Source organism: Ceratotherium simum, chromosome 2, assembly GCF_057802395.1.
Source record: "Ceratotherium simum simum isolate JZ-2026a chromosome 2, ASM5780239v1, whole genome shotgun sequence".
Classification (NCBI taxonomy): Eukaryota; Metazoa; Chordata; class Mammalia; order Perissodactyla; family Rhinocerotidae; genus Ceratotherium; species Ceratotherium simum.
Window position 1 is genome coordinate 40,959,134 of NC_141901.1, and position 16,767 is coordinate 40,975,900.

Here is a 16,767-nt window from a genome sequence, read left to right on the forward strand (position 1 = left end):
GACCTTTGGGACGAATCATTTCCTTTAACTGAAAGGTGAAGTGGGGAAAAGTCGCGGGGAATTCTCTCTCTCGGGTCAGAGGCTGGGACTCCACACGAACGCAGCTGAATTTGGGGAAAAACCTGTTTAATTCCCTGATTCACGCGTATTGTCTTCTAGGCTACCAACTCGCCCATAACAAAAATGGGTTCTCGTCGCCCCATTCCGCCTTCATACGAGACTTCGCAGCCATCTTTCTCTAGGGCAAGGCGCAAGCAGGAAGATGACACCCTACCTGTCTCACATAACGCAGGACGCCTTGAAATCACCGAAAGTCCAATCGGAGTAGACGTTTTCACCGGAACCGCTCTGCCTCACGACCGGAAGAGGCTGTGCGTAAGGGCGTTGGGGGCGGAAGTGACGATAAGGTGGCGGTGGGGTAGTTGGCGGGTGGTTGAGCAGAGCCGGTCGCCATGTCCGCGGGGAGCGCGACACATCTTGGAGCCGGCGGGTAAAGCTCCGCGGCGAGGATACCGCAGCGAGCATGGGGCACGGAGATGCGGAGGGACCATGGGAAGATGCTTATGGGTGGAGGGGCGCTTCAGTGGAAAGTGTACATTTTGGAAGGCCGGAGTTTTGGGGAGAAGGATGGTTAGCAGGCCTGGGGCCCTGAAAAAGGCCGACGGGGATCAGAGGGAGGAAGAAAGCGGGGACTTCTGGAAGGACGAGCCAAGGGGAAGGCGAAAACGAGGGCGTACGGGACAGAGCGGAGTCTTCTGATAGAGATGATGGAGTAGAAAGGAAGTAGATTCTGGAAAAGGGTTGAAAGAATTGAAGATTGGGGGCAATATTGCAGTAATTGTCTATTTAAGGAGAGTTGGTAATTTCAGCCCTGATAGGAGATTCGAAGGCGTAAAGGGAACATGAGAGGGAAAATGTGGTGCTATGGTGTAGTAAGGGAAGAATAATATAGATAAAAGCTTTGGGCCCTAATATTTTCCTTTTACTTCTTGAGGCGCCGCAGCAAATGGGACCAACCTGCTCCAGCCCCACTTCTCTTCCTCCCACCGGCAGCCCCAGGTGGGGAGGTTACCAGCAGTGGGGGAAGCCCTGGGGGCTCCACAGCTGCTCCTTCTGGAGCCTTGGATGCTGCTGCTGCTGTGGCTGCCAAGATCAATGCCATGCTCATGGCCAAAGGGAAGCTGAAACCCACTCAGAATGCTGCTGAGAAGGTATTTGAAGTTAAAGGGACTCTCCTAGTTGCTCTTTTACTAGGGGTTATTTTATAACCCTGTAATCTCACAATCATTGTGTTAATGAAGGAGAAAACGGGGATACAGTAACTTAAACATCACTTAGTTTCAGAATGTATAGGAATATATTTTGCCATTTGCTTTTAGGAGGCAATTTTGATTGGGCTGATTACATTTATGGCCAAAATGGCTTATTTTGTATCTGTTCACGTGGTTCAGCTTAGGTTCTAGCTATATGATCATTTAAAGCAATGATGTAATATGTTTTTTGTTCCGTAACTTCCCTGAAGTCAAAAGAGAAGTTCAGGTAAATCAAGTGAGCATTTAAATGTCAGCTCTGGGCCGGCCCCGTGGCTTAGCGGTTAAGTGCGTGTGCTCCGCTGCTGGCCGCCCGGGTTCGGATCCCGGGCACGCACGGACGCACCGCTTCTCCGGCCATGCTGAGGCCATGTCCCACATACAGCAACTAGAAGGATGTGCAGCTATGACATACAACTATCTACTGGGGCTTTGGGGGAAAAAATAAATAAATCAAAAAAATTATAAATGTCAGCTCTAATTAGAATCTATAGGTTCAAATTTCTAATGACTGCCTAACTAAAGTACAATTAAACTTGAACTAAAATGAATAATTTATATATGGATTGTTTTGCTGTTTTCACACAAATGTGGGAAATTATTTGGTCATTTCATAGAAGGGAAGAATCTTCCTACAGGATAATGAGTATAGTGGCTGTTTTTATTGCTATAATGCATGCTTTGCACTTAAAAAAAATCCTTACAACAATGCTGTGGAATGTGTTATGGTCACCAATTTACAGATGGGGAAAATTAGGCTCATCAATGTAAAGTAACTTGTCGAAGATCTGTAAACGGTAGGCACAGATCTGACTTCAGAATCACCCCAGACAATTGGGTGCTTAGCTTTTCCTTGAAGGCCTCTAGAGTTGGAGAATTCAGTGTGTCCCAAGGCAGTCCATTCCCTTGTAATTATTATTTGAAAAAAATCCTTTTGGCTTAAGTTAAAATTTGCCTTCCATGGTATCTATAAAGTGAGGAGTTATGTGTTTGAAAATGCAATTCATGTGAGGTGATGGATATGTTAATTAGCAAGTTTGTGGTGATTATTCCACTATGCATATGTATATCAAAACATCAGGGCCGGCCCTGTGGCTTGGTGGTTAAGTGCGCGCGCTGCGATGCTGGCGGCCCGGGTTCGGATCCCGGGTGCGCATCGAGGCACCACTTCTCCGTTCATCCTGAGGCCGAGTCCCACATACAGCAACTAGAAGGATGTGCAGCTACGACACACAACTATCCACTGGGGCTTTGGGGGGAAAAAATTAAAAAAAAAAAAAAAAAAAAAAAATCAAGTGATATACCTTAAATATATACAATTTTTATTTGTCGATTATAGCTCAGTAAAGCTGAAAAAAAAATGCATTTCTTTGTTAGTCTTCTAGTTTATCAGTAGATAACGTCAACAGAATATTTATCATTAGGCCATAACCTGTCTGAATGCTTAAATATTCAAGTTCTGCAGAATTAGTGAGAACTTTTAGTGAATTGAAAGTTCATTATTCATTGTATTTTTATGGTTTGCAAAGGTTGTGTGAGTCAGTTGTCCATTCCTAAGGTCTACGAGGAAATATTAAAAGCACACTGATGAAGATGGAATGCTTCTTGAATATTAAAATCCTTAATACTGATGTTGATCACTTAGACTTACTGTTTTCCTCTAAAAGATAGTCTTTAAAATGGTAAACTCAGCAAGAGGCGGCATGGTACATAAATACTGGATTTAGAATCAGAATACCTAGGTTTGAAACCCAGAAACCCCGGTTGCTGTTGGTATGGCTTTGCCTTCTTGAGCCTCGGTTTTCTCATCTCTAATGGGGTTGGTAGTAACAATTACCTGTCCAGTCCAGTACAGTAGATAGTAGCCACATGTGGCTATTTGAATTAAAATTTGATTTAAAAATAAAAGTTCTTCAGTCACATTAGCCACATTTCAAGTGCTCAGTAGACATGTGGCTAGTGGCGCGCATATTGGACTGCCAGATAGAGAATGCTTGTATCATCACAGAAAGTTTTGTTGGACAACACTAATATGTGCCTTTAAGGGTGACCATAGGATTCAGTGAGATGTATAAATGCATACTGAAAGGGGCGAAGCAGAGGTAAGGAGAGTTGTTGAGTCTGTTTAGTTTGCCTCCACGTTTAAAAAATGTACTTAATCGGGGGCTGCCCAGTGTCGTAGCGGTTAAATGTGCGTGCTCAGCTTCAGCAGCCCAGGGTTCGCAGGTTCAGATCCCGGGCACGCACCGATGCACCGCTTGTCAAGCCATGCTGTGGCCGCGTCCCATATAAAGTAGAGGAAGATGGGCACAGACATTAGCCCAGGGCCGGTCTTCCTCTGCAAAAAGAGGAGGATTGGCATGGATGTTAGCTCAAAGCTGATCTTCCACACACACACAAAAAAATGTACCTAATGTACAAAGAAATAAACTATATTTTACCTTCCTTGAGCAGATTTGCTAGACATTGGTCCAGGGCAGCTAAGGGTTGGGGAAGGCCGTCTTGAGATTAAAATTTTTTCAGACAACACTCCAATCCAGCTATCTAGAGTTGCCTGTAGTTTAAATTGAGAAAAAACAGATCAGGTTTTAGGATCTTGCTTGGCTTTTCATCTATTCTATTTGTTCTTCCTTAATAAGAGAGTAATGGGATGTTAATTAGATACAATTTAAGGGTTTTTGAGATCATTGTTAGGATGGAGTTAGTTGAATTCAATGTGTTGTGACTATAGTGTTGACACAAAGGCACCTTTCTCTTGCACGAATGAGGTGTGTGGGTTGTTGGACTCGGCACTGTGTGTTGGACTCTACCCTGTATTTTACTACACTTAGAGCTGGCTGATTGAGCTGTAAAGTGTCATAACTTGGCCCTTTAGTTTTCCCTTTGAAGATTGCAGGTTCTAGTCCATAGATTTTCTGTAATTATATGATCATAAAAATGCACACATGGCCAAAGTTATAGAGAAATCTAATGATGGCCTTCAAGTAAATTGACTGCCTGGTGTCATTTTAGTGAGGTTTTGTTTGCTTGTTATTTCACTTATGAAGTATGACCAAGGAGTGTTTCCCAGTGTGTTTGCAGGCAGGGAAAGGGAAAGGTAGGGAGGTGTGGGAATTGGGAAGGGGTACTTGTAAATTGGATACAAAAAGATATTATTTCATCATCTAAACTTTTTAATCTAATTTCTCTTTTTGTAGCTTCAGGCCCCTGGCAAAGGCCTAACTAGCAATAAAAGCAAGGATGACCTGGTGGTAGCTGAAGTAGAGATCAATGATGTGCCTCTCACGTGTAGGAACTTGCTGACTCGAGGACAGACTCAAGACGAGGTGTGAAGATGTTGGGCCTCTTTGGGAAAGGTGGAGGGTGGATGTGTTTCAGAAGAGCAAGACCTGGCGGCTGGCCCCGTGGCGTAGTGGTTAAGTGCGCGTGCTCCGCTGCTGGGGGCCCGGGTTTGGGTCCCGGTCGCGCACCGAGGCACTGCTTATTAGGCCATGCTGTGGCGGTCCCACATAAAGTGGAGAAAGATTGGCACAGATGTTAGCTCAGGGCCAGTCTTCCTCAGCAAAAAGAGGAGGATTGGCCTGGATGTTAGTTCAGGGCTGATCTTCCTCACAAAAAAAAAAAAGAAGAGCAAGACCTGTAAACACAGACAAACAAGAGTCAGATATTAGTGGGTTTGGGTCATAGTCTCCAAAGTTGGGACTGGGTTTAATATAATTGCAGAGGAACTTCTTAGTAAAGGCAAAGAAAGAGATATGGGTGAATTCCCTGGGTTGGTTTGAGTAAGAAACAATGGAACTGAAATTTCAGATACAGGAGAGGACTCACTCCTGCCTTATTGGTGGAATGAATGAATATGGAAAATCTGTCCTGCTACCTGTCATTGAAATCAGTCAATTGCCACATCATCTTTTTAATAGGATGTTTCCTTTTTAGATCAGCCGACTTAGTGGGGCTGCAGTGTCAACTCGAGGGAGGTTCATGACAACTGAGGAGAAGGCCAAAGTAGGACCAGGGTATGTATTCTTCCTCTACTTTGAAGAAGGATTGGACGTAGGATTCACATTAGCTTCATATTTTTCATTCTTGGGGAATACGTGCAAATGTATAGTTAGTAGCTTGATATATGTATATATATGCTTTAATGCAGAATTCGGGACATCTCCAACAGATGTCAAAAGTGTTGGCAGCTATTTTTCCTATTGCTCTTTGGTTTTTTATTTCACAATTAATGTTTTTATTAGAGGAAACAAATTACATGAAGTGTAAAAGAAGATAATAATTGTTAACATTTAATGAGTATACTTCTAAACTTTTTTTCATTTGGAAATATTTCCCCCAACAAATGGGCTCATATTTTGTTGTAATCTCCCTTTTAAAAAAATTTTTTTTTTTTCTTGATCAGACTCCTTAATGCCTCTGTGATGATTATAGGTTGTAGGTTATCCATGTAAAGATTTCAGGGGCCAGCCCGGTGGCATAGTGGTTAAGTTTGCACACTCTGCTTCGGCGGCCCAGGGTTTGCAGGTTCAAATCCCAGGTGCGGACTGATGCACCACTCATTAACTCATGCTGTGGCGGCGTCCCACATACAAAATAGAGGAAGATGAGCACAGATGTTAGCTCGGAGCCAATCTTCCTCAGCAAAAAGAGAAAGATTGGCAACAGGTGTTAGTGCAGGGCCAATCTTCCTCACTGAAAAAAAATTTTTAAATTTCATCTCAGTTTAGTTTCATCCCTTCCATTATTCAGTTTTTTGAGGACAGGTACTCAGACAATGCAACAGTTTTAACTTTGGCTTAAACTAAATATATTTAGGAGGCAAAATTTGCTCCCCAAACCAAGAGTATATTTCAACTTTGTATATGTGCTAGTTGTTGTTTTGAACATTTTTGTCTTTAAACAGTTATTTTTTACCTACAGCTTTTTATTAACTGTATGGTTATTGATCACTTTCCCCATAATTATAATCAAAATATGAATCTAAGCTACTTTATATTTAGAATCTAAAGAGTTCTCAGTTGGTGTGGGTCTTTAAAGAAATTTATCTATATGCCGCCATCATTCTTGACCCTTTAATTTGGATAGCCAAGATCACATTTACCCATAACCTATTAGACAACCAACAAAAAGGAATTCTGTTCTCAGTCTCTGGGTTATCTCAATTGATTGGCTATTAATGTTCATGAGCCCGTAAGAACAGGTTTCATCTATAGGTGAGCCAGTTAACTTTAGGCAACTAGAAAAGTTGATTCATTTCCCTGCTGTAAAACCATGTTCTTAGAAATTAACTAGCAATAGCTGTTTTTATTTATATAGTCCCTTTTACTTATTTGGAAACTTTAAACATTACATATTAGATTTGATGACCCATTTTGCTCCTTCTTTGGTTTGACCTGTTCGAGATCATCATTGTATGTTTCTCTTTATAGGGATCGTCCATTATATCTTCATGTTCAGGGCCAGACTCGGGAATTAGTGGACAGTAAGTAATATTTTTGGCTCCCAGATCGCTCTTTGTGAAGGGCAAAGTAGAGGCCTGTATTTAATAAGTTGGCAAACTGTTCCTGATGGCTGTTCTAACTCTTATTTATGAGCTACTTATAAATGTGCATGGAGGTTAAGAGAGGTTGGGAGCCAAATACTTGGGTGATCTATAAAATGAATTAATACTTGAGTAATTGAGCATTGGCCTGTGTTTATCATTGGGTACTAGTCACTCATTCAGTTTTTTAGTATAGTATCTTACTATCTGTTTTTCCCTAGGAGCTGTAAACCGAATCAAAGAAATCATTACCAATGGGGTGGTCAAAGCTGCCACAGGGACGAGTCCAACTTTTAATGGTGCAACAGTCACTGTCTATCACCAGCCAGCGCCTATTGCGCAGCTGTCTCCGGCTGTTAGCCAGAAGCCTCCCTTCCAGTCAGGGGTATGTTTTGTGGAAAGATCATTAACAGCTTTATCATTTCTGTAAGAATTATATATGCCAAATAATACAGAAAGTATAAAGAAAAAAATAAAATCCTAAAATTCCAATCTGAAAGTTGCCCACTATTGATATCCTGTTAGTGGACGATTTAGGTTTCCCAGATGTAATGAACAGCTGAGCACACATCTCTTCATACTGATATATTCTAGGAAGGGGATTGATAGATCAAAGAGCTATACACATTGTACATTTTGAAGTTAGTGGTTTGAATTTTTATTTTTAAACTTGATGGCAGCTGGAGGACTAAGAAGGCTGAGTCTGATGAAACAAGACTCTGCTGATACAATCCTCCTAGAAAAAAGGGTTGGAGAGAGCAGCCCTTATTGGAGAATATCACAGGGCTGACTGTACTACCCAACATTCTACTCCAGTTTTACAGGAGACTGTGCTATAAGTTCTATTTAACGTAAACCAGTTGGAGGGAAGTGGGTATGCTTACTCAATATTGGATCTTGGGTTTTTTACTTCTTAAAATAGATTTTGCTGAACAGAGTAAAGTGTTAGTGTTGTAGGTATACATGGACTATATAGTTTTCATTTAAATTAAGCTACTTGATAGGGTTTATTTTTATGGGCTCATGGTAAAAATTATAGGGGGTCCTTATTCTGGAAGCAATTAGAAGTATCTAGAAGATTAAAGTATTTTGCATCATATCAAGATTAGGATTTAATTCTGTATTCTCTGTTTAATCTGGGGTATTGTGTTCTTCTACAGATGCATTATGTTCAAGACAAATTATTTGTGGGTCTAGAACATGCTGTGCCCACTTTTAACGTGAAGGAGAAAGTGGAAGGTCCAGGCTGCTCCTATTTGCAGCACATTCAGATTGAAACGGGTGCCAAAGTCTTCCTACGAGGCAAAGGTTCAGGCTGCATTGAGCCAGCATCTGGCCGAGAAGCTTTTGAACCTATGTATATTTACATCAGGTATGGATGGATGGGGCTGAGGACGTTTGAATTCTTATCAACTTATCAGTACAGGCAGGAATGATTCAGAAGGAGTAAGAGAAAATGGCCTTAATAAGTAGTAACATGAGGAACTAAGGTAAACACTGGGACTAATCACTTTATAATTAGTTAATAAAAATTGTTGAATTAGAAGGTGAAATTATGTTTTTTAAGTATTTAAGTGCTTGGGTTTTATGCAAGTCTGTAATCCTGAAAATATCTTTATATCAAGAAGTACTGTTACTCAGAAAAAGACCAATAAAATATTTGTGGTAATGATACTGGTTATGTCTTGAAGGACTTCTATGACATTTTGTGCTCCTGTTTTGTAACTTTCAGAAGCTTAGGTTTGTGCTATATTGAATATGTTAAATTTATAAAACTGCATACAAAATGAAAGTATAATTCTGTATCTTTTGTTTTTCTCCCCTTTGAATTCTGGTTCTTTTTTCTTTGCAGTCATCCCAAACCAGAAGGCCTGGCTGCTGCCAAGAAGCTCTGTGAGAATCTCTTGCAAACAGTGAGTTATATTTGTCTGTCTGATACTCATTCAGAAGAGCTGCTGCCATTTTGGATTGTGTCTTAGCTGTTTTTCCCACCTGTATTAGTTTCCTAGGCTGCCATACAAATTTATCACAAATTGGGTGACTTAAAACAACAGAAGTTTATTCTCTCACAGTTTGGGAAGCCAGAAGTCGAAAATCAAGGTGTGGGCAGGGTTGATTTCTTCTGGAGGTTCTGAGGGAAAATCCATCCCATGCCTGTCACCTAGCTTCTTGTGATTGCCTGCAGTCCTTGGCTTTCTTTGTCTCGTGTCAGCATGACTCCAATCTCTGCCACTATCTTCACCTGGCCTTCTTCCCTCTCTGTCTGTGTCTGTCTCCTCTTCTGAGGGTACCAGTTGTTGGATTTAGGGCCCATCCTAATCCAGTATGACCTCATCGTTAACTACTTACATCTGCAAAGACCTTGTTTCCAAAACATAAAAGGTCACATTCTGAGGTTCCAGAAAGACATGAATTTTGGGGGGACACTATTCAAGTCACTAATCATTATAGCAACTACCATTCTCTATAAGGAAGTCAAACTCCCCTAGCCAGGCTCACAGTTGGTATGCATTTCTTTAGGAGCTTTTTCGGTATAGAATTTTGAAATCTATACTACATTAGTATCATAAAATCTCAATGTTTTTGAGTATGTAAATATTACCTTTAATCCTGGTCATTTATAATGGACATTCCAGATTCTTTCTAATATTAGCTTTAGCTAAAGTAAAGTAGAGCTGTAATAGTTTAAAGCAGTTAGTAATACCTTTGGGATAATTATTCATTCTTTTTATTTTATAGTCAGGTAACTAAAAATTAAAGCATAGGGCTGTTTTTATAGCACCTAAAGGATATGAGGTTTGGGGGTTGAGTGTGTTCAACCTTCTTTTACTTGGTATTTAAGCATGCCCTCTTGGGAAGCTGTTGTTTACTTTGCTTTTGAGAAGTAACCTGATTTACCAACCCTTGTACCAGATAACTTCCGTGAGCATTCCCCATCTTTCTCTTTGTCGTTACTTGAAGTTATGGACTTAGTAAGATGCTAATAATGAAGAAGTGGAGAGGAGAAGTACTAAATCTTTATTAAACCATGAGCTCCTTGAGGACAAGTCACCCAGTAAATAAAAGAATGAATGAATTCTCGACAGTTATACTGACAACTTAGAAATTTCCTAACTGCTTAATTTCTGTGGCACGCTGAATGATTTTGTACCCCAGAATCGGATCTACTTTGGGGGATTTAGGATGCTCCTGATGTCCATGCTCCTGATTCCCAAAACCTGGCTTAATAATTTATAGATGTGACGTATTAAAATATAGATCAAACAAGTCTAAATTTGATTGAAACATCAATGGAAATATTTTAATTCCTAATTGCTTTGGTCCTAGAATCGTATAATCAGACTTTTATAAATGCTCAGTGCATTAGGACTGTCCCATATTAATTTATTTTCCCTTCTCTTTCAGGTTCATGCTGAATACTCTAGATTTGTGAATCAGATTAATACTGCTGTACCTTTACCAGGTGTGTGTCTTGAAGTGTTTAAAAAATATTTTGCTAGTGAGATTTATGTATAAAATATGATGCTTGAGGCTAGCCTAACTGTGCCAGGGCACTAATAATGTTCCCTTCAACTTAGGATAATTTGGAAAGCCATTCGTGCCTCAGTGTTATTCTTCCCTAGAGATTAAGTTTAATATTCAGCTAAAATGTCTCATTCTGCTGCAGCTGATTAAACACTTTTTTTCTTCCCCCTCAGGCTATACACAACCCTCTGCTATAAGTAGTGTCCCTCCTCAGCCACCATATTATCCATCCAATGGCTATCAGTCTGGTTACCCTGTTGTTCCCCCTCCTCAGCAGCCAGTTCAACCTCCCTACGGAGTACCAAGCATAGTGCCACCAGCTGTTTCATTGGCACCTGGAGTCTTACCAGCATTACCTACCGGAGTCCCACCTGTGCCAACACAATACCCGATAACACAAGTGCAGCCTCCAGCTAGCACTGGACAGGTAGGATGCCAGGATATGAAACATGATGCCGTTGAATTAGGAAAAACCGGGGCTGGGAAGGTGGTGGTATTATTCAGAAATGGTATGTAATGTGAGGTATTTTTTTTATATTGTCATCCTGTGTTCCCATCACCAAACTACCTGAATACCCTGGAATAGTATGTATTCACCCTGAAATTTACAGTTGGTTTCACAAATCTTGCCACCAAATAGTTAATTTAATTTAGAGCAGGAGTTGGCAAGCTTTCTATAAAGGGCCAGATGGTAAATACTTTAGGCTTTGTGGGCCGTGTAGTCCCTTTCATAACTGCTGTACTCGGTTGTTGAGCACAAAAGCAGCCATAGACAATACCAAATGAATGGCTGTGTTCAAATAGAACTTGATTTACAAAACCAGGTGGCAGGCCAGAATCATAGTTGGCCATACCATGGGCCGTCATTTGCCTGCCTCTGGCTTTGCAGTGTTAAGAAAGTCCTCAAGAAGGGCACTGGCCTGTGCCACACCTTTAAATGATTGGAACTGAGTCACTAATCTTAGAAATATTATACTATATGCAGGTGTTCCTACGCCAAGAGATACATGAACTTTCCAAACTTGAGGATTATGAAAACTGGTATATATATTTCAAACTATGTAAGAAACTAGAATTTTAGGAAAAGAGTAGGTGGCCAGCTCATCTAGGTAGATTATATATATTCCTTCTTAGAGGCAGGGGAGAGAGTAATGAGAGCATGGTAATGGATTTATGGCGGGCCCTCCTGTGGGCCTCTCATAGTGTACCCATGCGAGAGTAAACTGCAGCCTCGAACCATTGCCCAGCCTCCTTACCTGTGGGCTGTGAGCACTGAAGGGGGTTGTACAGTGTAAAACAAAAAAGAGCTGATGAACTAATTTCTGTTTGTGGTCCCTAGTCATGCTTATTTTACTTTTTATATTTAGGTAGAGCTTTAGTTCTCCAGCTTTGAGCCACATTGTTTTGTAATTAGGAAGCAGTATAGCAAGAGTGGTTAAGAGTTGGGGTTTAGAGATAGACTGCCAGAGTTCGTCATGCTTTCCCATTTTTGAGCTGTATGATCTTGGGATGTAACTTACCCTATCCAGGCTTTGGTTTTTTTAAGATATGAAATGGGCATAATGATAATATCTCAAAGAGCTAGAAGGGTTCAGTAAGATGATCTAAGCAGTCGGTAAATAATAGCTGTTGGTAATAAGAGTTTTCCTTTTAGAAGTGCTTGTTTTCTCTAATATACTGTCTTTTGATCACCCTTTACTCCTTTTTGGAACAACCTCATAAAACATTAGACAGACTCGCTCTTGACATAACTCCATGGAAGTGGTAGATGAAGTTTCCTTTGCCACAAGCGTTAGCAGGATTTGTGATCCAGAAAGAGCTAATCACATTGATTAAAGGGCTTTAAATAAGAAAATATTCTTGCTTGGTAACTTCTGAACTAAGTAAGTGGCTAGAGTTTTTATTGTTGTTAATGGTCATGTTTGCTCCTAATAGCCCGAATGTACAACAGGTTTTTCCTGAGAGTTCAAAGCATGTCGAGATTGTCAATTTCATGTTTCCCTACCATGAGGGTGGGAAGGCTAGGTGATGCTGTTACCAAATTATACATAAAGGAAACTAAGGACCAGAAGATGAAATTCATCTGATACATATTGATCATTAGAGTATATCCTAATCATTGTTTACTTATTCATTAGTTGGATGTTCTCACACCTTTTCCTCTTTGGTTTGTTTTGGTCCCAGAGTCCGATGAGTGGGCCTTTTATTCCTGCTGCTCCTGTCAAAACTGCCTTGCCTGCCGGCCCCCAGCCCCAGCCCCCACCCCAGCCCCAGCCCCCACTCCCAACTCAACCCCAGGCACAGAAGAGGCGATTCACTGAGGAGCTACCAGATGAACGAGAATCTGGACTTCTTGGATACCAGGTTAAATAAAATACCCTGTCTTACTTTCCTCATCTTATCTTACTATTCTCCCTTTAAAGAAAGATAAATTCACATCTGTATCAACTGTCCTCCCAGTACTAGGATTTCTGCCGTCTGGAATCTGTTTAGATTAGGTTTTTATCCTTGGGGGATTAATTGAAAGCAAGAGCAATTCCCTTTGGGTGGGTTTTGTCTTTGGGGGTCAGAGTGATAAGAGAATACAAAACTCTTCACCTAGAGAGAAGTCTCCTATGACTGGCATCTGGAAGGAGTTCTGTAGAATTCTGCACTTCCTCTTATTCGTACAACAGACTGTTGAAAGCCTCTGATAGTTCTTACTTCTCTACACATCTCACCAAAAGCTATCCTTCTACCGATATATGGGTTGTATTGAAAACCTTGGCTTTCAATTTACTATTCTCTTTTTCCCCTCTGAAAAAAGAGCATGTTTTCTTTCTCCAATCCTTACCCCTCCCGCTCAAAAAAAAGATGGCCAGAAATGCACTGATTCTGTGCTTGCATACAGTTATAAACACAGTTATTCACTAAAGAGTTTTTTAAAGATTATTAAAATGTGTACTTTTGATGCAGTTTTGTTTTATTAGGAAAGCATCTTTACTTTTTGCCAGAATCCTTGAAGCATTCTTTGAAACAAACTTTGAAACATTTTTATAGTTTATAACTAGGTCAAACCAGTTAAGTTATGGATAGTTGAAAACAGATAGACATAGCATAATGAATCACAACATCCCTGACCAAGTCCTTCAGAGAAAAATAATCTCTTTCAGCTATAGTTAGACTCCAAATCCCAAAGAGGTATGTAGTGCAGCTTATTGCAATTTATCAGAAAGATGAGGCACTTGACAGTTACATTAAGGAGCTAAAATCAATACAGCAGTTGTAGATTTGCTAATGCCACTGTATTTTTCTGCTCATAGCATGGACCCATTCATATGACTAATTTAGGTACAGGCTTCTCCAGTCAGAATGAGATTGAAGGTGCAGGATCGAAGCCGGCAAGTTCCTCAGGCAAAGAGCGAGAGAGGGACAGGTAAGTTGGTTGGAACAGAATTATATGAATATATTCAGATGTCATTTGTTTGCACCATTAGTGTGAATAATGGTCATTGCTATGTGCTTCCATGTTCTAAAACTGAAATGAAATCATTTAGATCAAACAAGCTCTTGTTTGTTGTAATTGATGCAGTAACGGAAAATGTAACGATAGGCCTTGCACAGTCTTAGAAGCAGTTATACTTAGCTTTGGATAATTCAGTACATGTTTAGTCAGGCATCTTCCTTTACTTTCATTGTTTGCATCTTGGCCATTTTCCTAAGGGTAGGCAGTAACAGAAGTGTTAGAGAATCAAGCCATTTTTGCTACTTAGAATCATAGAATATCATGGATGGAGGTACTTGAATGGGAGTTTAGCCTGCCATCCAGTAAATTCTCCTTTCCTGTATTATTATATTAGCCTTCATAAGAGGGAGCAGAGTTCCCACAACAGTTTGTTCTATTTTTGGCGTGGCCTGGCTCTGCAAACAGGCCTTATAATCTTATAGCTTGAAGGGTGGGTAGGGGGTCAGGTGGAAAGGGTTGAAATTAATGGTTAAGGTGAACTTGAAAGATTATCTGCAGACCGTATTGTTTATTCCACTCCTTATCTACTGGAGAGGTTAAACATTTATTGAATTTGTCTGAAAGACTGTTTCATTTTTTTCTTTTAACAGGCAGTTGATGCCTCCACCAGCCTTTCCAGTGACTGGAATAAAAACAGAGTCTGATGAAAGGAATGGATCTGGGACCTTAACAGGGAGCCATGGTGAGTTAGGTGTAGCTGGGGGAACAAGGGAGTGTGGCTAAGACTGGTCTTAAGCTGTTAGTTTTCTAACCTGACGTTCATTCAGGTGTGACTCATTCAGGTGTTTTATCCAACCTCTATAATGTACTGGCTAATGAGAATACTTTTTTTTATTTATATGGACAGCATATAGTTACACAGCCTTTTATTTTCAACCGACGTGTGTCTAGAAAAGAGTCAGTCGACTTATATTTTATACATAGCATCAGTGACCTTAAAACCCTAGGAAATACTAATGATTGGTAGGTCATTTCAAAATTTTGTTGTCTTTGTCATCTGTACCTGGAGGTAATCTGATACAGACCTAATAAAAATGGATTTTTCTTTGTGTTGGGAGCTGAGCCGTGTCTCCCGTCATAGCTCTATTGATCAGTAATGGTCAGCCTGTGGCTGTTATAAAAAATGTTGCCTTTTAGTATCCCAGAACTCTAAACCCTGTAAAGGTACATGGGATCATTTTTGTTCTTCGCCTAGTCATAATAAAAACAAACAGAAGAAAATACATTTTTTTCTTTTCTTAACTTCTTTTCTTTTAACTCTTTAAAAGGTGAAATATCAGCCTCCAGAGACTCACTTGCTAACTTTCCTTTTTTTTCTTTTTTCTTTTTTTTTTTGTGTTTCTTTTTTCTTTCTCTGTTTTCTTACATGGTTCTGGTGGATTCACATTTGCTGATGCTGGTGCTGTTTTTCGTGTGATCTTCAACGTTTTTGGGTGACCATTGACCCTGTGACCTCAAAATGGTGTCCAACTAACCACTTACAATTAACATCTTTTTTTTATTAACGAATTTATGGTATTATCTTTTTTTTTTTTTCTCCTTGGTGGGGAATGGGGTTGGGGTTGTTTTTCTCTATTCTAGATTATCCAGTCAAGAAGATGAAAACTACGGAAAAGGGATTTGGCTTGGTGGCTTATGCTGCAGATTCATCTGATGAAGAGGAGGAACACGGAGGTCATAAAAATGCAAGTAGTTTTCCACAGGGCTGGAGTTTGGGATATCAATACCCTTCATCACAACCACGAGCTAAACAACAGATGCCATTCTGGATGGCCCCATAGGAAACAGTGGAACAGAGTTTTGACCCTCGGTGACTCTTCTTTAGCAATAATGCATGCATTTGATTTAACAAGACTCTGGGGCCTGTACTGAGAACTATCTTGGACCTTTGCAGAAGTTAGAGGTGCCGTGTCCCCTTTCTTAAAGGAGTTCCATTCTTTTTAAAACATCCTTATTTCTGCAGTGGCATAGCATCTGTTAAGATTTACTTAGAGTCACCAATTTGTCTCAGAAGCTTTTTAACAGTTGGTGAAATGTGCTTGTTCAACAAAGCATCCCAACAGGGTCATTCTAATATACATTTGAGCTAGTCCAGCCTTTTCCAAATGAATAGCCCCTATTCTGATGTAAAGAAAGTTTTATTTGTATTTTACTACTGTTTGGTGAATTTTGATAATAACTGGTTATAAACAAAGCCTTACTATTTATTAGTGGGGAAAAGATTTTAAGACCATTCTTTCCTTTCAGTACTCAATGTAAGAACTCATCCCTATTTCATTTTTGGATTCTTTCTGTTTTGGAAAATGTGGTTTTACTAATTTAAAACTATCGGATATAGCTGGATCCTGGGTAGGAAAATGAAGTTATTTTTTTTATTGTATCTTTTTATTGGGATGATCCAAAGCTGGCACCTCCAGGCACACTTGTTTCAGATAGCCATTGCTGTTTTTATTGCCCTTCTAAGCTTGTTGTCTTCAACTGGGTCAGAGAAAACTGGTTGATCAAAAGCTGATCAGGACTCATCACAGAAACGAAACACAGTGGTCTGTCTCTCTTCAGAACTGGTTGCAGCTAAAATAGAGAGATTTGACTGCTTGCAATAGGATGGTGGACTTAGTGACTGAAATTGCAACTTGTCCTTTTTCTTGGCATTACAGGTTTTGCCAAAAGAACTTTTTTGTATCAAATATTGATGTGTGAAAGTGAAGGAGCTAGTCTGCTGAACCAAGAGTAGTTTGAGATACTGAACTGTCATTTTTGCACATTTGAATACTTTGCAGGTTGGCTTTGTATAAACTTACCCTCTGGTTTCCTATATGTTGTAAATATTTAGACCATAATTTCATTATAAATAAATGTATAAATATTCTGCTTGTGGTTTC

General features: G+C 40.0%; 1 protein-coding gene and 2 non-coding genes across 5 annotated transcripts; all 3 read left to right on the forward strand.

Annotated features, from left to right (window-relative positions):
* Positions 1–400: 400 nt before the first annotated feature.
* Positions 401–16,754, forward strand: KHDC4 (KH domain containing 4, pre-mRNA splicing factor). 3 transcript variants are annotated; one of them, XR_015554871.1, is made up of 14 exons: positions 401–490; positions 995–1,211; positions 4,508–4,636; positions 5,247–5,326; positions 6,743–6,795; positions 7,077–7,240; positions 8,016–8,227; positions 8,708–8,768; positions 10,261–10,318; positions 10,554–10,807; positions 12,565–12,744; positions 13,711–13,795; positions 14,476–14,567; positions 15,467–15,525. XR_015554871.1 is itself a non-coding variant. In XM_004436185.3 (14 exons), the coding sequence occupies exons 1-14, from the start codon at positions 453–455 to the stop codon at positions 15,664–15,666; spliced, it is 1,851 nt and encodes a 616-aa protein (XP_004436242.1). In that variant the 5' UTR covers positions 401–452; the 3' UTR covers positions 15,667–16,754. The 3 variants fall into 3 exon arrangements, 2 of the variants coding, with proteins under 2 accessions (XP_004436242.1, XP_014647463.1); XM_004436185.3 differs by having other exon boundaries at positions 13,683–13,795; positions 15,467–16,754; XM_014791977.2 differs by lacking the exon at positions 15,467–15,525 and having other exon boundaries at positions 14,476–14,616.
* On the forward strand, positions 7,535–7,663 carry LOC147917922 (small Cajal body-specific RNA 4). Its single transcript, XR_015549374.1, has one exon.
* On the forward strand, positions 11,538–11,672 carry LOC147917923 (small nucleolar RNA SNORA42/SNORA80 family). The gene has a single exon (XR_015549375.1). It is a non-coding gene; the product is annotated as a small nucleolar RNA SNORA42/SNORA80 family (small nucleolar RNA).
* Positions 16,755–16,767: the final 13 nt, after the last annotated feature.